The 23,507-nt window shown below is 36.5% G+C and overlaps 2 protein-coding genes across 3 annotated transcripts in view; one reads left to right on the top strand and one right to left on the bottom strand.

Annotated features, from left to right (window-relative positions):
- LOC145771604 (cytochrome P450 2E1-like) overlaps positions 1–14,386 on the top strand; it is a 28,922-nt gene extending 14,536 nt beyond the window's left edge. Inside the window, exons 3-9 of the mRNA XM_082583313.1 lie at positions 5,314–5,522; positions 8,202–8,377; positions 9,648–9,769; positions 11,343–11,482; positions 12,138–12,256; positions 12,796–12,963; positions 13,691–14,386. Of these exons, the coding sequence (XP_082439439.1) occupies positions 5,350–5,522; positions 8,202–8,377; positions 9,648–9,769; positions 11,343–11,482; positions 12,138–12,256; positions 12,796–12,963; positions 13,691–14,181 (1,389 nt within the window). The 5' untranslated portion in view covers positions 5,314–5,349 and the 3' untranslated portion in view covers positions 14,182–14,386. The remainder of the gene's footprint in view (positions 1–5,313; positions 5,523–8,201; positions 8,378–9,647; positions 9,770–11,342; positions 11,483–12,137; positions 12,257–12,795; positions 12,964–13,690) is intronic.
- Positions 14,387–14,995: 609 nt separating this feature from the next.
- Positions 14,996–23,506, bottom strand: LOC145771605 (serine hydrolase-like protein). 2 transcript variants are annotated; one of them, XM_082583314.1, is made up of 13 exons: positions 23,355–23,506; positions 22,995–23,102; positions 22,693–22,754; positions 22,056–22,205; positions 21,465–21,578; positions 21,132–21,173; positions 20,795–20,814; positions 20,272–20,346; positions 19,766–19,869; positions 19,104–19,183; positions 18,123–18,237; positions 16,287–16,374; positions 14,996–15,644 (listed from the first exon to the last, which is right to left on the bottom strand). In XM_082583314.1, exons 3-13 carry the CDS (start codon positions 22,730–22,732, stop codon positions 15,507–15,509), a joined length of 966 nt encoding a protein of 321 aa, XP_082439440.1. In that variant the 5' UTR covers positions 22,733–22,754; positions 22,995–23,102; positions 23,355–23,506; the 3' UTR covers positions 14,996–15,506. The 2 variants fall into 2 exon arrangements, with proteins under 2 accessions (XP_082439440.1, XP_082439441.1); XM_082583315.1 differs by lacking the exon at positions 22,995–23,102.
- Position 23,507: the final 1 nt, after the last annotated feature.

Genomic DNA, 23,507 nt, shown 5'->3' with positions numbered 1-23,507 from the left:
TGATGTTATCAGTTCTTTTAAATAAACAAAATTCATTTTTTTTTATTTTTACCTTTGTATGGGGGGTCCGCGAATAAACAGATTCACAAATAGTGGTCCGTGACCCAAAAAAGTTTGGGAAACCCTGTCCTAAATTATAGCTAGGCTACTGCTAAAAATACGCTTGTCCAATGCTGCCGGTAATGTCAAGAACCAAGATTGTTTTCTTAAAATTGAAAAACGTAACCTACTGTTCCTCTGGAGCCGCTACTTTACGTGCGTTTTGATGAATGCAAAATGAAAATGAAATTTGATTAAAATGCGTTTTGATCCAGATTTGGATGATTAAACTGGCCGCTAGGTGATGCTAGTGTGAAAAAACAGTAGAGTCGAGCATGGAGTGGCGCTGGAGTTTGACCGATTTTTAGAAAATAAAGTGGATTCGGAGTTTCTTTTTTTGCAAAATTTTCGAAGTGGAGTGGATTCGTAGTTTGATTCAGTGGCTTTGCATTTCAGTTACAGTACGGCACATCAAATAAGTTGCTGTTTGCAGAAAAAAAAGTTAAAAACTGTCTCCACGATTTCTACCCAGCAGTAGGCTACTGTTGTAGGCCAATGCTTGTAAGTGTGCGCCACAAAAAACATTTACGTGCTACTAAAGTTGACACAGATTTTTGTACCTCTAAGCTATTTCGTGATATACGCAATGGTTAGTAGGCTATCACGTTAACTCATCATTAGGGCCGGCAAAAGTCAATAAAGTCAAAATTTTTTATGGACCTCGTCTGTCCACGAATCAAAGAATAAAGTTGTTTTCAGCACCTAGGGGACTGTTTCCAAAAAGTTTATACTGTAGGTCAAAATAAAGTCAAAATGTACAATAAAGTCAAAATTTTCAATATAGTCAAAATTTGTCAAATTATGGCTTTTGACAATTTTTTTGTGTTTTTTAAGAGTAATTTTAGTCAAAATCCTTGTAGAAGCATTGGAAATCAGGAACTGCGACACAATTAAACCACATTAACCCATAAAAGCAGGAAATATATCAATAAGCAATTTCGTTAGGTCAAAATAAAGTCAAAATTTGATAAAAATACAGTTAAAAAATTTTTTTTTGATAGGTCAAAATAAAAATGGCCCTACCATCATTTGATTTTGGAGTAGAGTGAATTCGTATAAGTCTAAAATGATGAATATGTTTGGATTCGGATTGTTTGTGGAGTAGGAGTGGAGTCGAAATCTCAAAAATCACACTTCTCTCAACACTGAGACGCAGTACCTAAAAACCTATCAATGTATATTTTAATTGTATGAGCAAGGAGAATGAAACAACCTGCTGCTACTGATGGCAGATGGCCAAACAAGAAAATGGCCCAAAATATCTCATTTCTTAATTAATCAGTTATTCTATGTGGTAGGCTAAGATTTAACAACGACTATTTTCCAATTTACATATTATCAAATTAAGTTTTGACCTGCTTGTTTGCTTGTTGTATTATATTAGGATACAATAACAACAAATTGTTTATTACAGGCTACTTAATTGACACTGTTTAACTTTTGATGTGTTTGCGTGTCGTTTGTAACGGTTGTGGTAATCAGCAATTTATCGAACTGATAGCCTACTGGTGAACGTGAAATTCATAAATCATTTTCAATGACAATTTGCTAATCTTTTGATAGGCCTATTTGTTGTTCTATTTTCAATTTTGGTGCAGTTGAATGAACTTGAAGTAACAATCTAAAGTTGCAGTTATTCGGGTGCATTTTGTGAAGTAGTTTTCCGAGTCATGCCCCCCCCCCTGAAAGCGATATTTTAAGAGGCTGCTATCCAGTGGCCGATGCAACCAATAAACTTCCGAGGCTACAAACAGAAAGCATCAATAGTTTGCATACTAGACTCTACAAACGAACTTAGTTTTGATATTGCTGGCAGTAAAGTAGACTACGCAAGTGTTGAGTGAAGAGAAAGATCTTCCATTTCTCCTTATCAACGTAACCTATCAATGTTTTTATTTAAATTGAGGTTAAAAGAGACTTATTTTGTTGTGATGTAGCCAAAAAAATTCTGAGGTGATAGGCTACAAAATAACAAACTAAGAAGTGAAAAAGGAACATAGACTAGCAGTTGTTAATTATTATTAATTTCTGAAATAAAACAATACATTTTAAAATAAATTTTATTAAAGTGCATTGTAATAAAGTTATCATATCCACCCCGATAGCGCAGTTGGTTAAGTGCCCGACTTTTTGCACAAAGAAATCCCAAGATGAAGTAGCGCCGGTTCGGCTTTCGGGGAGTGCGCTTGAGCAACGAATTTTAAGTAGGCTTATTGTTCTCCATTCAAGAACATCTAGTTCTAGTGGATGTAATACTTCACATTAGGCAACATTTCGACAATCTGAAACTTCACTTTGCCAATCTTGGTAACCGCGACTCCGCCGGTGGCTCAAAGCCACTCCAAGCATACGAAACTTCCAGTCCTGAATAACTTCTGACAAGCTTTCTTATGTGAAAATGTAACAAAAAGTGTGAAACATTTCAGTGTTATAATAACTAGGCCTATAAACAATTTAAATGCAAATAATTTACTTATATACTGTACTCTATCTAATGTCTTTTAACATAAACGCCATGTTGACATAAAACCTGTTGTGTAGGTATTTCATGCACATGTTACTGCAAAACTAATCAGTGTAGCCTAATTAACTCTCAATGTTTCAGATATGTTTTCGATGAGTAGGCTAAGACTATAGACTTGGCTGCAGTCGATAACAATATTCTACAAATTGTAGGAAAGGTAACAATTAACTCACAAGTATTATGTTACTGTGTGGCGAAAAAGAGGCGAATGGGCCTTGGAAAAACTGTACATAAAATGTAGGCCTTCTCTCTTTCCTTTAATTACATTTCGCTTTTAATTAGAATTTTTGTAGCACAAATATGAACAACAGGGTTGTTAAGTCAGCGGCGTAATGCAAACGTGTTGATACGTCACTGGCCCCATCGTCATATCTTCAATAGCTGGCAGGCCACGAACTACAAAAGTATAAACACCTGTAATAGCGAAATCGTTCGTTTTAATTCAGGCTATGAGGAAACGTTGCTTAGTCACATGCGAACGTATTAGGCGTAAATAAATTTGACATCATCATTGAAACGCCTACAGTTTTCCGGAAATTTTTTACAATGGCGTCATTGCAGCGTTAAAAAGACAATGAAAACTTGCAACGCGTTTGTCGTTTCATGGCTTACTTCTATTGATTCATCAGCCTTATGATGAGCTTTCAAATATGAGGGAACCGTTTATTTTTTTCCACTTTCTATTGGATACGATAACGGAAGGCTTCATGATGTGTTTTGTGATGTTTATAAACGATCAAGATTTGTAGCCTATAGCTCAGCATGGCATCACTGCAGACACCCGGGCCACAATAGGATAGCCTATATGTTAGGTTAAGGCATGATCATAGATTTAACAAAGAAGAAAAAGAAGCATCAAATGTAAGGAAAAAAATAAAGTGGTTTAAAAAAGTGAGAAAATAAAATGAGAGACTAAACATTTAAAAAGAAGAAGAATAAGCAGCAAACTTACAATACGCTTCTCTTTCATATTTGTTAAATCTTTGATCCTGTGTTAACCTTTACCGGGTTTTACATGAGGTCCACATAGGCTACAAAGTAATTATAGTTACGGCTCGCAAGATTCCCAGTATAAGTTATTTAATTCATAGTTGTGTGTATGCAAACTCACAAGATTTTTTCTCAGCATTTAACTAGACTTTCAAAGATTAGGCTTGCAGTTTGGAATCTTGTGAGTTTGAGAATAGATTTAAAGACTTTGAAGTACAGTAGCCTATACTCTCTAGCCTCTAATCGCCTAGTGACCCTGTGAAAAGTGGAAGCAAAACTACCAGAATTTCAACTTTAACTCTGCGAGCCTTAGTGCAAATTGTATGTATTTAAAAAAAAAAAAAAACGAAATCAAGAGAAGAAATTAGTCAGTTACTCCATACAGTGGCGTAGCCAGAAAAAAATTTTGGGGGGGGCCAAATATTTCATGAATTGAAGAGAACGACAAAATGTTTGATTTAAGACATTGCCACCTGATGTGCAGTGGCGCATCCTGGTGGGTTAAGCAAGGGAAGCAATAAAGCTGGTGGGAGTGCCGAAGGCACGCGTATTCTAGGGGGGTCCGGGGGCATGCTCCCCCGGAAAATTTTTGCAAAATTACACTTAAATAATGGATTATAACGCTTTCTGGAAACACTTTCAGGGTAATATTTGTATGAAACTTATTAGCAGATAAACAGCTATTAACTTAGTAAAGGTAGCTCTTATCTACACACAAACGGGCAAAAACTGCGGCTAAAATTAGAGAACACAAAAAACTCAGCTACACAAAAACCCTACAGAGTAAGCGATTCTGAAATTGCTTCCACAGATTAGTTAAAAGAAGCGTAAATCGCGTAAACTTTGCGCGATTTACGATTTGCAAAATTTATGGTGTCTTTCTGTGTGTCTAAAACAAGTCCTGGGGGGTGTTAATAGCCAGATGTCTTGGAAAACAATATAAATTTATACAAATTATATTATATTTTCAACAAAGGGTTCAACTTCGGAATCCAAACTTTGAAAATTTGGGGGGGGCCATGGCCCCGTTCGCCCCCCCCTGGCTACGCCTATGACTCCATAGCCTACAACTCACTCCCATAGACGCAAAGATATCACATAGCCTACTAAGCCTACAATGTTTTCAATGTTTGGAAGCACATAGGCTACGTGTTGCAGTGGAGAGTAGCCTACATTTTTCGTCATGAGGTAAGTCAAATGTAACTTAGAAATAGAACAGCAGACGCAGGACCGTTGAGAGAATAATTTAGGCCACGTAAAAATGAGATCTTCGAGCCCTTAAAGAAAAACGCACTGCATCCAAAGAATACGAGATGATTTCTGCCTTCCCACGCCTTTTGGAAAGTTTACAAGCCCCTAAAATTATCTCTGGCCAGAGTCCAAAAGCAAATCCTGGAACTCCATCAACGCTACAGGCAGACGTATAAAACTAAGTCGAAACGCTGAATAATGTCTTACAACTTGTTACCATTAACATATTTCTTTTGATTTTAAAACAATAGCATCAAGAAAGGCCCAACTACAGGGATAATAGGCCTACTGGTAGGCCAATAGCCTAATTTCAAATAGGTTTTCTTTTGCTCTTGTTGTTTTTATTTTGTTGTTGTAAAATCTTGTCAATACAGTACTTAAAATGTTGTTTCATACATGGCATTGCTGAAACTGGCCGCTACTTTACCAACACTTTTGTGATGTCGCAGAATAGTAGGCGAGTGCTGTTACGATTGTTTGCACTCATGTCTCTGAAATGCTTTTCTAAACTTCCTGGCCCATATGGAATACCCATAATAGGATCTTTAGGAAGCCTCACAAATTACAAAGAACAAGTTTTGATGCAATGGGCAAAAAATCACTATGGGCCAGTATTTCGTCTAAAAATGGGAAGTAGGCAAGCTATAGCTTTACAAGGGTAAGTCATCTAGAACTTTATTTATACCGGTAGGCCTATATTAATGATTTAAATAATAAATACTATTAATACTACAAAAGTGCTCAATGTAAAGCAAAAAAAGCCAAGCAGAGCAAATTATATCAAATATAATTACTAGCCTATAGCCTACCCTCTAAAACCTCTACAGCCTGCTTCACCCTAAAAGGTAGGCTTACCATACGTCCCGTTTTAGGCGGGACAGTCCCGCTTTTTAACGTCTTGTCCCGGCGTCCCGACCGGTCAGCCAAACGTCCCGCTTGGGCGTTCAGCCAGCCAGCATAATACACGAACATTACCAATTACCGTAGCATGTTTTCGTTTCTGTTGTTGATGTGGAGCGTACTGGTAGCCTACTTGCTGAAGGTGAATGCGTGATTTTGGGCAAATATTGGGAAAAATAATGCAAAGGCAAAAGGGCAAAATAACGTTTTCTTCAAAGTGAATAAAAAGATCGAAAGAGATCTGACAGGGATCGGATGTGCAGCTCATATTGTTCACAACTGCCTCCAACGTGCTGTGGATACTCTCTCTGCATGTGTCGAAAGTCTTGTGGAAATCTATAAAAAATTTTCACACTCCGTTCAAGTTACTGAGCTAAAAAAAATTTGCGACTTTGTAGATATTGAGTACCGTATCAGCGTATCTTGCAACATGGCAATACAAGAATTCTCTCTTTGCTACCAGCTTTGCAAAGAATACTTGAAATGTTTGAGGGATTGAAAAGTTACTTCAACTCCCAAGAAGGTTGTCCTACTCTCATCAAAAAATGCTTTCAAGAACCAACACAAGAGCTCTATTTGAAATTTGTTCATGGGCAGTTGAAATACTTCAACGAAACTATTCTAAAGTTAAAAAAGGAAAACTCTAGTGTCGTAGATGTGGCACATGTTCTGTCAGAGCTAAAGCTAAACTTAATTGAAAAGAAAGAAAACAACTTCATCCCATCTGCAGCATTGACTCTCTTAGGCAAGCTAGAAGAAGCAGGCGAAGTAAACGTAAGCTTGTTTTACAAAGAAGCAAGAGATTTTTACGATAAATGCTTATCGTATCTGGATCTTTATGATGGTTCTTATAAAGATGTGCTTCCTCATCTTTAGATCGACCTAAACAAAGAAATATCCTGGGTGCGAGTGTGTGAGTCTGCGGAAAAGATCAACATGATGTTTGGGAAGCAGGTGATCAACAGCGACTCTCTTTTCGATGAACAAGTAGGCTACTAGTGAAACGGCACATGTCTGAACGTTGTAAGGAAGAGAGCTGGCAAAATGCGTCTTTGGAACAAAAGTGGGTCGAGATGTTCAAAGAATTTGAAAAAACATGCATACGCGTTTTGGCGTTTCAAACTTTCAAAAGCTGATAGAGTTCATATTTTGTTTACCTGGAACATCTGCACCCGTTGAAAGAATTTTTTCCATCATGAAGAGCATGTGGTCTGAGAGCAGAAGCAGGATGCTCGAGCAGAACGTGAAAGCCGTTATCACATGTAAAATCAATACTGATTGGTCCTGCTCTGACTTTTACGAGAATGTAAAATTGAACAATGTCTTTTTGAAGAAGGTGTTATCCACAAAAAAGTATGATTGGGCGAATAAGTAAATTCGCAAATGCTTGTACGCAGTGTTGGGTAAATTCAGTGCAATAGGGAGTTAGGCCTACTTATCGACTTGAAAACCGCAGGCTATTTTATTATTCTTTTTTCCTTTTGCTTTACAGAAAAAAATCTAAATTCGAATTATTTTGTATCGTTAACGTCAATTCCTTTCTATTTTTCGAACTGAAACCGATATTTAGACAGAGAATATGCGCATAAACTCTCAATGACAATACGGTCAATGAAGACAGCCGGGAATCCGGGATGGCTTTAAATGTAGGCCTATGAAGGCTATTAGGCCTATGAATGGTGTTAGCCGTAATAATGTCGGAAAATGTAAAGTTAAAAAATCACAGCTAAGTGGTTTTGGTCTTTGGAGGCGTCCCGTTTTGAAGTCACAAAAATATGGTAAGCCTACTAAAAGGGGAATCATCAGAAGGTGCGTTTTTAAGTAGAATCTTTAATATTTTGAACTTTAAAAACTCTAGTTGAATTTAAATTACGATTCATTGTAGGAATGCAAAAGTACAAGGCTGTCAAGAAGCGTTTATGCCCTTATAAAATTGAGAGAATATAGGCCAAACGTTAAACCGTGCATAGAAAAGCGACGGTATCAGTAGGCTATTTGGATGCAAGTAGGTAGCCTATAATTAAAACTCCAAGTTTTGTAATTCCAGGTTTTAAGAGAGATAAACAATCGCTAAGCTGTTTACAATTTATCAACTGGGCGCCTCATGTGGGAATATTTGATCAATATTCGTCTTTTCAATAAAATCGTAATTTTGGCTGATAGTCAGTTTTGTTGTTCTAAAATTGCTCCATTGCTGAATTTTTGTATTTCAAACAACAGTTTTATAAGCCCAATTATTGCTAATTCAAAAGTTTTGCCTTACATACGACACAGGGATAGGCCCTATTTAAAGAAGGGGATACAAAAAGGCTTTTATTACTTCTGACAATAGAAGGACTTCTGTTTATCGTAAAATTATTAAAAAATATTAAACTGGAATGAGTTGTCGAGACAGCTACATAGGGCTATTTATTTTATCTATCTATTGTCTTTTTAGCTTTGATGCAATCAAGGAAGCCTTGGTTGATAAAGCAGAATCATTCTCGGGGCGTATTAAATGCGAGGCAATTTCGAACGTGCGTGACAACAAGGGCATCTTTTTTGTGGATTATGGTTCAGCTTGGAAAATATGGCGTTCGTTTGCCAAAGAGCAACTCACTGCAGTATGGAACAGTACGTTGTTGGACATTAAATAATGTTATTTTCTTGATATTGAATAATGTTATTAAATAGTGTTATTTTCTTAGATCACACAGCTCCACTAAAATAAATGATTGATAATTAATAAATGATCTATTGCAGCAAAATTTATGGAAAAATACGTAGGATGTAGTAGGGCAAGTAGGCTATACCATCGTTCAGAAATTGAATGGTAGTTCATTTATTGTTGCCGATATAGCCTACTATCCATTTATTTTGGAAGCTGTAACCATAGCTATCGTTTTGTGGCAACTGTGCATTCACGAGCTTTGTAGCCTAGCTTTTGTGTACTTAGATGCTCAAGTGAAAATCGAATTCACAAAGTGAGTGCATTGTAATTCCAACTTTTCCTCATTGCTTGACATAGACTGAAAAACAACACTATCAGTAATCCGAAGCCCTATCATCGGTTTACCACTTTTTAACAGATTCGGTAAAGCACAACCAGGAACTACGTTATTGCGGAAGCAGTGCTTGAAATAGAAGTAAAATTAAAGAATCGAAAAGTCCGCAGTCTACACAAAGGTTTTATTGAGATGGCAGTGGTTGAATATACGAGTTCGGCTTTATTACAGTACATTCATTTTGCATTGTCCGTCGCTAGTTAGATGGTTACCGAAACATAGCCTAATGTAGTCAACACTGCTCTATGGTGCGTAGAACGGCCTTGTGCTGATGCCAGGTAGATCGCTCCGTCTAAATAGATCAGCACTCTTAGTTTTAAATAAATTTAGATCGTTATTCTTCATTTTCAAACTACAGTATTCAACAAAGTAACTGCTGACATCTTCCATTCATTGTTGATGGAAAGAGTTTCACCAAACGCGTTTCATCACGTCACACAAGCTTAGCTTTTGAATCTGCAGGCAATAGGCTATTTTTTATATTTATCTCAAAGGAAATAATTTGATAACAATTTCTTTAGCAGCAGGGAATTTTCTTTGCATTGATCTCATCGTCTTTATTGAACTTCTTTGTGTACGAGACTTGTAAATAAACCCAAAGCCAATAGCAAAGAACCCGCATGACAAAACACGGTTCTTCTTCTATCGATTCTTTGTCTTTAGTTTAGAAGGTTTAGCAGAATTGGCAGCTACTACTGTGTATTGTGGTGACAGGGATCGCGACATGATACATTTATGTATTAAATAATGTTAAATAATACGTTTATGTATCACTTACACCCTTCAAATATCTTGTCAGAACCAATTGAATCATTATGTTGACACGTTTTTTTTTTCAGCTAGCTTGAATGGAATCTTGAATGAAACTGAACACTTTAAAACGTTTTTGCAAGTAAATGTTAGGAGTCCTGTTGATCTTTCACATGCTTTAAAGCATTTTATGATGAATGGTATTCTTCAGGTTGGTAAAACAGGCTATAGGCCTACCAGTTATAGGCAAATTGTTCGTAAGCAATTGTTCGTAAAGCAATTGTTCGTAAGCAATTGTTTGTCAGCAATTGTTCGTAAAACAATTGTTCGTAAACTGTTGTTCGTAAAATGAAATCCGTAAAACAATTCTTCTTAAAGCATTTCTTCGTATACATCAAATTTTAACTGCATGCACGAAAAAATGCTTTAGGAAGAATTGTTTTACGAAGAATTAATTTTACGAACAATTGTTTTACGAACAATTGCTTACGAACAATTGTTTTACGAACAATTGCTTTACGAACAATTGCTTACGAACAATTTGTCGGACACCGGCCTACCGATGTCTTCACGATAACTTATTCGACCCATAGGATCATGCTTATGTTTTATATTATAAGTTTTACTAATAGCTAGTTAGTTATGAAGTTAGTGCTATAAGTTGAAATCTTTCAAGCCACATAACATTTGGTAAAAAATGGAGCTGTAAAACTTAACCCAAATAGACACGCAATTGCCTACAATGTCGGTGTTGACAATAATACAATAAATTTTGCAGTTTAGCCTATTTAAAGTCATCTTAAGAAGTGATCACACTCTAAGAAGTGGAAATCACTTCTTATGATAATAAAAAGTGTGTTTCACTCCGTAGTGTGGATTAATTTTGTTGGGTGGAAAATCTATAGTTTATTTACCAACCACCCTTAGACCTACGACCAGAGACATTCATCATTTATAATTTGCATCCCAAGGTTCACCTTTTGGGTTAAAAAATGTGTGTTCTTTCCTTTGGTGTTAGATTATTTTTAAGTTAAGAAATATCCACCGTTTCATTTAGCCTAAACTACTTTCCACCTTTGTTGCGAGACATATTTATCCTTTAAAATTTCCACCAAGCATTCCACCCTTCGGATTAACAGTGTAGCGATCCATTAGCCTACTGCGTCAAATAAGTTTCCCTTTCTTTAACTATAGTGAACTAGTGTTCAGTGTAACCTACATATTATTTCCTAAAGATTCTGTAATTTTCCATGCAACCTCCTCCCGAAGTAAATAGGAAAAAGAGAGCAACCAATAAAATGGTTTGTTCGCATTTGGCGACAGCTCAGAAATCATTAAATTGGACTACTGTTAAAATGTAATAATTTGTGATATTTTTTCACTATCCTGTAGCCTAATGTTCAAATTCATTTATTCAACCTACAAAATTATGAATACCTTCTGTTAACCTCAAAAATATAATTAGAGCAACGATTATGTGGAAAGGGTTTATTGGAGTCAGATAGCTAAATTAAATAGAGATTGACAGTTGATTAAAGTGACAATTGGATGGTTAAATAACCATCAAATGACAGTTCCACAAACTGTTGTAACCTATATTTGAATCTATCCTGCAAAGATCTTTAGGAAGAGTAGCTTCTGATAAAAATAACCTCGGTAAAATACCTCATTATGCTAAGTAGGCTACTTACAACCTTCACTAAATCAGGCCTACTTCATTGTTCTTGTCTCATAGTCTACTTAATAAATTTCTGCATTGCTTGACAATTATCATTTTTATTTAGACTTGCTTTTCTAAGCGGCTAGATATTTCTGGACCGCAAGCTGAAGAGCTATATTCTTGTGTATATGGAGCAATTAACGACCCAAAATTCACAAAACTGATATTTTTACCTTGGCTTCGCTACTTTCCTCATTACAAAATGTAAGGTTAGGCTACAGAAAATCAATACTAACCCTAATGCGTTACATTTTAGTATAAGGTAGGCAAAATAATTTTGTTTGGAATCACACTCTCAGACAGTGAAAGAAATCATCGCTGAGCTGGCTGATTGATTGAATTTGGTTAGTTGTGGTAACCTCTGGACAAAAAATACTTTCGTTTCAAAGTATATTCTTGGCAGTTTTACATAGCATAGGCTTACTGGTAAAAGTATTGAATCCCTGACAAGTCACAGCAAGATTGAAAATATGAAGTTTTTGCTTGTTGTTGAAGTGTTGTTTCGTCGCTAATAATTGAAATTGAACGGATAACCTTTCTTGAGGTGTGGTGGTCAAGCACAGATCCTGAAAAGTGGTTGCTTGATGAATGCAGTTTAAACGTGATCCACAAAATGGTCTCTCTTTCTAAGTTTTATAAAGCCTTAAAATATTTACGGTATTAAAAGATATGGAAGTGATGATATATTATCGAAAGTGTTCTGTGACTCAAACACATAACAGTTGAGTAAGTGAGTACCATATATCGTATAATGATGAGGACTTTTCAAGGCATCAACGAGAAGACCGTAGCCTAAGCTACATGAATTTGGATTTATTTTTTGTAGTTTTATTTCTTCAACAACTTAAAGTTTTGACAGGTTTCTTGAGAACTTAATTCATGAAAGAACACAGGTTGAAAAAATCATTACGGCATTGGTTGCGGAAAGAAGAGAAGAACAAAGATCAACACCAGATCTTGTCACTTGTTTCGACCAAAGTAGGCTACTAGCCTACTTATTTTTATAAATTTCTTTGCCTTTAAACTTTATGGTTGCTGTGATATGTAGATAGGCTATTCGATTCTGAGTCAAGCCACATCAACAAATCTTATGAGAATAGGATTATATTTTTTCATCCTCAGTACCGTACTCAACATAGAGTGATTGAGTAGCTTATAGCCTTTTAAAAGTGAAAACCTAGGCTCCTATCTGTGGCCTCGTAGGCCTGCAGTTGCGTTGAAATTGTCCGCAATGTAAAGCTTCACGAGTAACCTGCGACAAAATAGTTAATGCTGTAGGCCAATACATAGCATATAGCTGCATAGCCTACATTTAGTGTAGTCTAAGCCAACCCCACTGTAGATTAAAGACGTAGGATTTATCAAATTATTCACGCTATAAGGCTACGTTTAATGCAACATTTTAGCCTAATTTGAAATTTTGATTGAATAAATAAAACTCTGTCTGTGTTGCATTAGCTTCACGCCAATGATTTCTAACACAACTTTCAAAATGTAACGTTGAGTTTTCTTTCCAGTTCAAAAAGAAAACTTAGAAGAGAATATGGACAACTTCGTGATGTTCATTGAGGATCTGCTCTTTGCTGGATCTGTCACAACCGCCAACCAACTTCTTTGGGCTATTTTACTTCTTTTAAAACATCCTGCCAGCTTGACAAAACTTCAAACTGAGATAGACAATTTAGGTAAAAATGTTCAGCCTGATCCATTCTTCAAACAGGCTACCGGTAGCCTACTTCGTTTACGGTTATTATGACTTTGATGATTAAGCCACATCTGGGGAACGAGGGGCAAAGCGATACTTTGCACTTCAAAAACAGATCTTCATTCAGTAGGCCTAGCACCTATCTTACAGCAAAAAAATTATGCGACAAGTCAAAGATTTAAAATGTCGACCTGGATTGGTTTCAGTAGATCAGTTTAAGCCGCCATTAGGCTAGTAAGTATCCTATGAAAAAACTGTTCCGATTTAGTTTCTCGTCATCAATCAATAAAACCTTTTTAAACAATTAGTGCTAGATAACAGAACACTAGGCTATCTTATTTTATAACAGACATAACCTAATAATGATTTTCGGATGTGACAGCACTTCTTACAGGCTCATAGCCTATGTGAACTGATCGCACTTCAACGTAGGCTATGAGAATTGTTTTCAACTTAACTACTGTAGCCTATTAGAGAAAATGTTGTTGCGCAAGTTTAGGCATGCTACCGATACAGTTTAAAGAAAAAACGCCTAATTTACTGTATAAATACTTTTGCTTGGTCTGTGTTGGGCCTCTTCTTTTTTCAGCAGTGGATTACGTCGAATTAAATCAAAGCAAAAACTGACGAACTTAAAATATCTAAGCTTTGGAAATTAGCCAACTAACAATTTTACTCATGATTAAAAAAACTTTCTATCTTTACAGGGAAAACAAATCCTGGTCAAACAGCCGTTGCTGAAGATGCTCCAGAGTTGAACTACCTCAAAGCCGTGCTACAAGAGGCTTTTCGCTGCCGTCCGATCGCCCCAACTAGTCTACCCCACGTCACTTCAGATACCAGCAGTTTAATGGGATACGAGATACCAGCAGGAACAACCGTCATTCCAAACCTCTGGAGTGTGAACCATGACAAAGAACATTGGAAACCAGATGTGGATGCTTTCCGCCCGGAACGCCATTTGGATAAATCCGGAAAATTTGTGAAATCCGACAGAGTCATGAGCTTTTCAACAGGATGGCGTCATTGCGTAGGGAAAAAAATAGCTGAAACGGAGATCATGGTCTACTTGGTAACTTTGCTTGCTCATTTCGATATCGAGCTTGCAAACGAAAGCGTCGATGTTGATATAAAAGGCGTTTCAGAAGCTTTGTTAAAACCGGAGCCTTTTAAGGTCATTCTTAGCCTTCGTCAATGAAATGGTTACATTTTCAATTTTATTTTTTTAGTTTCTCTACCATAAAAGTAGCTAAGTAGGCTAACTCGGAGAAAATTAAGACACATCATAACCAAACCATGCCGAAAGAAAACACTTATACCAAGATGGCAGCTTTACGCCAGTTGCAGATTTCGCCATTAGAAAGCATAAAACAACTTTCATGTCAAGCCATATAAGGGCAGCTTCGTCCACTCCTTCTCAACCGTGTTGGCTTTTACAGGAGTGACTTACTGGGAGTGAATTATTATCACGTTCAGAAAAAAGTGATTTTATTTTGCGTTTGTTGTGACAATGTGCAATCGTAGGCCTATACACTGTAAAGAAATGTACGACTGTACGTGGTCCAGAGTAACACACATCACTACGTTGTTAGCCTATACTGTAAATATATCAAACGCAAAAAGTCACTTCTAATTTTTTCTAAACCTCAGCTATGTTTGGCATGTAGGCTATATGGTTTTCATTGTGATGGCCAGGAATAAAAATAAACCGAACTAACTTGTACTAGTAACATAGGAGGAAAACGCTATGGCAACAATTTATGAATAATGAAATTTAAAATTACTGACACAACCTGTTGTATATCAACGGTATGCAATAGTCGTTTCTCTACAATAAACCACATTCCGCTTAAAGCAAAGATAATTTGATTAATGTTTAAAAATTATTTTTTTCGCATAGATAAGCTGCTTGTTTCGTTGGAGTTTTTTGAGAATATTGTATTCGTAAATACATTCCCGGGTTGAATACAAAAATTCACAATTCTCTGCTTATCCAAACGTGCAGTCCAGAGACTAATAGGCAGTGGTGTATGAATGGAGCCTTTTTTAATTTTTTCAATTAAATCATCGTAGGCCCGCAAAATGTGCCTTTATCCAGTGCTGTGTAACCTATTGCTGTACTTCTTATTTCAGTGAGCAAGGTAAACGTAAATCAGTTACAGTACTTGATAATGGCTAGATGTTGCCGAAAACGTTTTCTTATATTTTTTGTGCAGCAACGTCAATTATGATGTAGGCTACTGTTCGCATGTCAGCTTGTCGAAAAAAGATAGTAAATTGCATAGAACTTTCCAAATATACTCTTAAAATAACGCAAACTTAAGTTTTCAAATTAATATAATCTCATTGCACGACAGAAGGGCTTATGGGTTGGATGGGTATCCAAACGACTATTAATCAATGACGATTTCAAAGGCAACTATGGACAAATATATTGCAAAATATAACAAGACCTAACATAGATCCGAAAATAATTGAACAAGTATTGCCTATCGAGACTCTACACATTTAAACTGGTCCAAGCTACAGCTTAGAAACCGATGAAGAAAGTCCGCGGCGAAGAGGTCGAAGCAGCATTGCATTAATATGGTCTATGACTTTTTCGGCCTTGCACAAATGAACGTGGTGCTTCCCCTCTACTGTGACTATTCCACTGTGATACTGCAAAGAGAAGGGGCGTCAATTGAAAAAACGCATCACAGCAATGTAGGTGCCCAGACAGCGAATCAGTCGTATTTTGCATCATGATATAACGTCTGCAAACGTTGAATCAATGTAGGGTGAAAGCATTCAAGTACTGAGCGCTCAGTGAAGTAGCCTAAGTTCCATGCTAGGTTCAAGCATGTTAGAAACTCTTCCATTAGTAAGAAATTAGCTAGACCATAAAAATACTATAGCCGTGTGGTCCGTTTGTTAACGCCTCTTTCATTTGCGCTCAACGGCCAACCGCTTTAAAACTATGTGAATAGAGTGGCAGCCAATCTACACGGAAGTCAATGCCGAGTCTTTAGCGTTGAAGACAATACTGGGATCCACTGCGCCATTGTTAACCTATCAAGGGTCAGTTTGAATTTGGCAAATGCTTTAAAAATACAAACACATTCTTCCAGAAGGTTTCAGACTACAGTAAATAGAAAGCCTCATTTCAAATAAAAATTAGTGAATGTAAAATTCAACCAAGTTGATGTAATTGAAACACACTGCAAAAACACTTTCAAGTTTTCAACAAGTGATACCTCATTTGAGTTTTAAGTGGTAAGTTCCGTAATAACAACCTTTAAAACCTATATTTTTATCATTTACCATGCTGGCACTGAATCCCTCTTTTAACATCTTTTCTGCTGCTTTTCGGTAATCTGCATTGATAAAGGTCAACAGTCCATCTTTTGCTCTGTGGACGTGCAATATTAGATGTTGCAATGACAAAAAAGTAGAAAAATTACGCTACTTCTGTGTAAACGGGTGAAGCTAATCAATAAGACAGCAATCATGCGTGACCTTTCATTTGCTGAAAATTCTGTAAACAAAGTTTGGAAATATGCGAGCTTAACACAAACATGGGAAGTGAAGTCTGCGATGACAAAGTCAACAGTAACTTTTTTAAAAAGTCACCAAAAGATAATGCACACTGGCGTAGCGGCTGTTTTTTTTTCGCTGAGACTTTTCGGTCATTTGTCCGAAATCACTTGAAAAAATTCGGTCATTTTTTTTTTATTTCGGTCATTTTTTCTGATGAAAATATTTCCTTTCAAGTAGCTGATACCATGGCCACCTAAAGATACGGCCTGATTTGTCACATTTTGCAGAAATTTCCAGGTTTTTCTAACTTTGGGCGAACGTTTAAATATTTTTTTCTAAAAATTAGATTTTTACACTTTCTTTATTCTTTTCCCCAGATGACACAATAGGTTTTAACATCCTCACATGTTGAAAAACAAAGAAAATTTGATTTCGAAGATTTTAGTCAGACTGTTAATTTTCAATAACAGTCTGATTTTGCGTTTTTCAACGTACTTTTTCTCATTTGCTACTGCTTCCCCAAGGCAACAAAAAAGTTTTATGTCATTAGGAAACCGCAAAAAGTAAAAACATCTCAAAAAATGTCAGTCAAGCACTAGCAGTAGCTGTAATCAAAATCTGCAAAATGTGACAAATCAGGCCACATCTCCAGGTGGCCATGCTGATACAAACCAAAATTTGCGCTTCCTGACTAGTTACAACAATAAGTTTCGCTGAGAAACGTTGTCGTGTTTTATCTGAGAAAAGTTAGATGTTCAGACAAACGTTTCTTCAACGTTCATCAGCGAAACTCAACCTTGCAACACCCGGCCGCAGCCATCTTTTATTGCACACTAACACACGTTCTTGCATTTCCAATTGACAAAAAATCGTAGAGTGGCGTAAGAAGCTTCTTTGCAATCACTGAAATCGATTTGGGGCGTACATATTTTTTCTGACATTTTGACTATATATTTTTTCGGACATTTTGACCGAATTGACAATATTTTTTTTCCAACATTTTGCTAATAAATCGGTCAATGACCGATAAATGACCGAAAAAAAAAACAGGTAGCGGATAAGGCGCTAGCTTTCTAATTATGCGATCGTGGTTCGACTGCGGTCTTAGTTTTTCACCAACCCGGCTTTGGTTGTTGAAAACACCGCTCACCTCTACTGAGGGCGAAATACATTGGGCGGGCATAGTTGCTGAAAGAAAGGCGGCCGATAGAAAAGAACTGGCACCCTACTCCCGTTAGTACGAAATGCTTTGTGTGGTGAACATTCGGAAGAACTAAACTTCTTTCCCGATGCTTGATACCAAGTATGGGACTCACCTTTAGCTTTATACACTGGCGTTGTTATTGTCGTAAGCATCTTGAGACGAGATAATAACGCTGTCGAATACTTTTTTATCAGACACAAGTCACTACAATAAGCTGACTGTTCAGCTTGGCAAATACAACTACTTTAAATAATGTACACGATAAATTAGAATTGATTCCAGTTTGTCAGTGTTGAATGCAATGGCCAACTGACCATACATCGCGTCACAGCTTTTTTCAAAATCGTAAAAGATTAGGCCAGAGATTTTCTGATCGTTGTCGGTGTGTATCAGGTTAAAATCTGGATTTGACTTACAATATATGCAGGGTTTCCGCTTGTATTTTGGAGATAAACATAGCTGCAGTTGAATGAGACATCCCAGTCGGTGGCAAAAAGTTAAGTCGAATATCTCGAACAAATTTAAAAGAACCTAAACATAAGGTTTTGTGTTAATGCTATTGCTGAATAAAAAGTACTGCCAGAAAACGGTCTTCCGCAAAAACAATATTCAATGAGCGGCATTCGAAAGAATCGAACTCAGAGTCTGCAATCAAACCAACCCCTGAATCAAACACACGAGGTAAGGACAATGATTGGCATGAATGTTCCCAGACAATGTTTTTTACATTGATTCAACGTCCGTCTGCAGACGTTGAATCAATTTAAAATAACAGTTGATTTCCTGTCTGGGTAAAAGCGCAGAAGACAGTTTGACACGCAGCGTTTCTGTCAAGATCATAAGCCACACTTTGCATTGCACACTTTACTACGTTTGTTTCAAAACAAACTTGTAATGTGTATGTGTAGTGTACGTGACCGACTGACCGTGTGTTATACCAACTGAAACAACTAGGTTAAATAAACCAAGTAAATTACCACAGACAACTAACACGATGTCAAAATGCCATAAGGAAAACTTCCATACATCACCGGACCTAAGACTGAAACTGAGCTGATAACATAATCAACTTATAAGATGTGCAAAAGTGATTATGCGAAAAGAAAAACAAGCATTAAGAAGACAACGTTTGTAAACAGCCGAGCTCATAGCAATCAACTGGTTACTATTTTCGCACTGGCTTCAAGTAGGCCTCGCTTCAATTCTAAGTTGGGTCATACCAAACACTTAAAAAAGGTGCCCGTGTGTGAAGTAGTTTGAACGAGTCAGGGTTATAGCGTGATTACGTTGTCTAAACGCTACAATTAAAAAATTGCAGCCGTAAAAACACCTGGCTATAAAAACTAAAACTTATTATTCATAACAACACCAGATTCAAGACGTTTTATATCACTTGCCATCTTTTTGTTGAGCTGTGCCTCTTTCCAGGATGACGTCAGCAAACTGTTCAGTGAGTGACTTGTTTGCGTTTAGCAGCCTGTGGAGATATAGATTTTGCATAAAAGTAACTAAAATGGTTGGTAATACGTAACCGGAAGGGTGTGAAATTGGAAGCAACAGACATTGCGAGCCATTCTCAATTTAAAACACTGTGATTAAGGTTTATATCGACTTTAAGAAAATCATACTAATATTTTCATCGTTGAAAAATATACTTTCGAGTATTGTAAAATTGGTGTAAAAAATCAAAAAATAAAGAGCCCAAAATGTAAATACTAAAGTCATGTTCAGCAAACGTTTCGAAACCTCTACCGTGTTCACCTTCAGTGCTATAAATGTCGTTTGCTGAACATGATTTCAGTATCTACATTTTGAGCTCTTTATTTTTTGATTAGATTAACCAGACGTTCTAATCGTTTTGCCCATTAGTGTGAAAACATTTTTTAAAACGACGCCATTTCTGATTCTTCGTAACATTGAGAAGCCAATGCAAATAATAGTTAGAAGATATCAGCTTTTGCTTAATTACTAAAAAGACTCCGTTGGGATTGACGTAGAAAATAGCGCAGCTTCATCAATCATCATGACACGCCAAGTAGTTCATGTTAAGTTAATGGACCTATTTCTGGCCTCTTCATATGGGAAGACAGGAGGAGCTCTGCTTTGGGTTTCAATTTTTAGGCAGCTTGTAAGGGACCGTCGTAGAATGCTTAAAGTGTACTCCTGGAAATCGAAACGTGGATTAAAGACAAATATCCTTGATAGTGATGAAGTTCAATCGAGAAATATTGATCACACTTAAAGAGATGTGTCTGTTGCTATGTATTCTACTGTAGTCAGAGGTGGGCTGTACTTTTGTAGCGACGCTACTTTTTGACAGCGATAGGGAGGCTACATCTCTGTTAGAGTAGCGGCTGCAGCTAGCGACGCTACTTTTCCCAATTTAAAGCGGAAGAAAATATTACAAAAGTATTTCAAATACATGAATTTCTGTGCTTGTATTTCGATATTTTTCCCTGAAATCAATGCATTTGCGACCTTCTTTAACCATTCACAAACCCTTTGAAAGTTTACAGATCCCAGGTCGAAAACTACTACTTTAAATTAATAAAATAATAAACTCACGGGTGTTTCAACTACAAATCCAAGGCTATCCAGCAAAATAAGCTTATCGACTTTTTCGGGAAAAGTGGCAGCATACTGGAAGACAACGATATTCACATGATGAAAAAAAAGTGCAGAAATATTGATACATTACATGATACTCAGCAAATAGAAGATATACGTTTTTACGTTGTGGCGCACTGCTGTTACATATTGATCAGTGGCAACTCTGGAGCTCAGGCTATAGTAGTAAAAGAATTAACAAGTAATAACCACATTCAACTCTACCAGTCTAGCACATTACAAAAAGTTTGGTGGTAATTTACACCATTCTAAATACACTGTAAAACCGTCTAAACCGAAAAATCCTTTTCGTCTGAAAAATTTGTTGTAATCGCTCTCTCAACTTACGCATGTTTTTAATCATGCTGAACTGCACTTATTGCATTCGACATTAAATTAGTTGACGAAGATTCAAGCTATTCATAAATTAAGTAAAGTAGCAATCGAACAGATGATTATATTTCAACACAAAGAAACTTACTGCTCCACTCAAATATCCCCCTGAAAAACAAACTTAGTGTGGTCGTAGAACTTTTAACTACGTTGTTTAAAGGTAAACTTTAGTAATGAAAACTGGATCAGTTAGTGGATCCAAATCAACCAATTAGAATCAATCACGTTGAAGTTACACTTCCTAAGTTTTAAATTAGCGATATTTTATAATGAGCTAGAAAGGTTTAAATAAGTTTTTTTTTAAACATACTCAATGTAAAGGTTGCAAGAAAAATAAAAATTCCCGCAAAGGTAAACATGATAATAGAAACGATTGAGAGATAAACCTGTCAAAAGCAGTCAGTAAGTATGAAACAATAACTCACCGAAACTATGACCCATCAAACTGAAATGAGGCCATTCAAAATCTGAAAAAGGTGTTTTCAACAGATGAAATGCTTTTGAGTACAATAATGCAATATCTCAAATTTGGAAAAAGTAGCCGAATTATAAAGAATGACTGCTGCAGTGCTGCACATTAACATTAAGTTTATCCGATTAAAAATAAATTTGGTAATTAACTGAGAGACTATACCCGCAGATATTTCGGATATTAAAAGTGTTAATTAATTAATTGAGATGTTTGCAGTAGCCTATGCCCTATGTGTACAACTGTTCATGCGAGTTCGGTATCTCTAATTGTTCATAGCCTAACTTACACAACGATATTCTTTCAAGGACGCCAATGTAGTCAATGCTGGTGTACAAGAAACCAGCAGGAATACTGGTGGACTTTCCATGGCCAGGAAGGTCAACAAATACAAAAAACTTATCTGCAACACAGGGAAATTGACAACTAAAAAAAAACGAAGGCTTCACGCGATGCATTGTCAAAAACCGAAAAATTTAAGTCAGCTCAGTAAGGAATGAAACGCTTTTCACACAATAACATTTCAACAACGGATATCTCTGATTGCTTGTCAATTTTGACAATGCATCAATTGTTCAAAGCCTCTACCAGCACGCGAAGCTGCCAGGATTTAGAAAAAGTGTTTATTTGATCAGAAGAAATACTCACACAATAATTAAAATATAACATTAAGGTCATTATAATAATCCAAGACTTGTTTAAAAACTGCTGACTGCTATTGTGTCATTCCAATGCCGTGACAGCTTCAAGTTAAACGGATTTAAATAAATCTTTATCAGCAAACCATATAAATGTAACGTTTGGTTCAGCGTAATGCAGTTTTTCAATCTTAACCGAATTTTTCTGTACAAAACAACGTTAACGTAGCCATCTTAGTTACCTTTGGGCAGCATTGGTATTAAACTATCAAATGTATTGCAGTTGTCCAGCCATCCATGAAGACATAGCACAGGAGGATTACAAGATGCTCCATATGTTTTGCCTGCAACAACTCCCCATGGAACAGGGATCCCAATTTCTGTTGTGATTCCTGAATAAAATAAACACATTGCTAAAAATAGATTTCAACCATTTGTTTTTGCTCAGCTTATCTTCATGATGTTCAAGCAACGTCATGTAGAGTTGACCAAACTATTTCAAAGACAATTTTCGATAGAGCAACTTGAGAAGCTTACACCAGCGAGAAGTCATTTTCAGTTGCGGGGTTATTTTCTTTTTCCTATCAATGACACAAAGTTTCAAAAAATCGCTTCAATTGCGTTTCACAAGCTTCTTTCACAGCCAGAAGTTCATTTTTTAGTTTCAGTGCTAACGGAACACGCTGTTGCTACAAGCTACTACTAGCTACAGTCACAAATAACCTTTTACCACAAGCCTTACAGATAACAGATGCATGGCACTGTGATATCCCTACTTAAACAATTGAGGAGTCAAGTATGTTCGGTTCGCCTCCGCAGTTCGGTTAACCACAATGAAGTGAAACTTTACGATAAGACATAAATAACAATTTTTCATACCTCTTACAGAAGTTCCAATATAAAGTGCATTTTCAGCCATACAGAATGCTGTGATTCTTTTCCTATAGACGCAAGCAGACCATCAACAAACGCAGTGTTTAGAAATATAATTTATATAGGAAACCCTGCAGACGCGGTTCTGCGCTAAATGCTTCATAAAAATGAACAATTCAAAAATTTATGTCTACAAAAACAATTTTAAATGCTTTAAAACTTTTAAGCAAAATGATTGGAACGTGCAGCTCGAAAGCGGAGTTATACTTGGCCATTAGGTTAATGTTAAACTGAGCAGTAACACTCACTGATGCGGCGGAAACAGACGGCCCAGCAGACGATTCTCGATGTATGGTAGTTAGAACGTTTTTCGCCAACCCTTTTTTGCGACGGTTCAATGTTTTCAGACGTTGAATCTATTTAACAAGGACATATTTTACTGCCGGGGTTAATCAGTCTGAAACAAAACTGCTTTTAGATTGTTTTCTGAACGAGTTTAGTTCAAGCATTTTAGGGTTATCTGTTTGATGCACTTTTGAACACTTTTTTCTTAAAAAAAAAGTTAAAAGTTTTCTTTTCAAAAATAAATATAAAGTTGGATCTGTACAAGCCATAGTACGCCGTGGAAGAATATTGTACCAATACTTTATACACTTATTTTAACTTACTTTTCTTTTTCCCCAAGCGCTGTTATAGACACAATTGACAAGAACGAGATTGAGTGAATAAACCACGTGATCTTGATTGTTTTACAATCAGAAGACTTGTAATAAAAACTTGTGTTTATATACTAACAAATAAACTTACTAACAAACTTAGAT

This window comes from Aplidium turbinatum, chromosome 6 (assembly GCF_918807975.1).
Source record: "Aplidium turbinatum chromosome 6, kaAplTurb1.1, whole genome shotgun sequence".
NCBI lineage: Eukaryota > Metazoa > Chordata > Ascidiacea > Aplousobranchia > Polyclinidae > Aplidium > Aplidium turbinatum.
The sequence above is the reverse complement of the archived record's forward strand: the minus strand, read 5'-3'. Positions and strand labels throughout refer to the sequence as shown.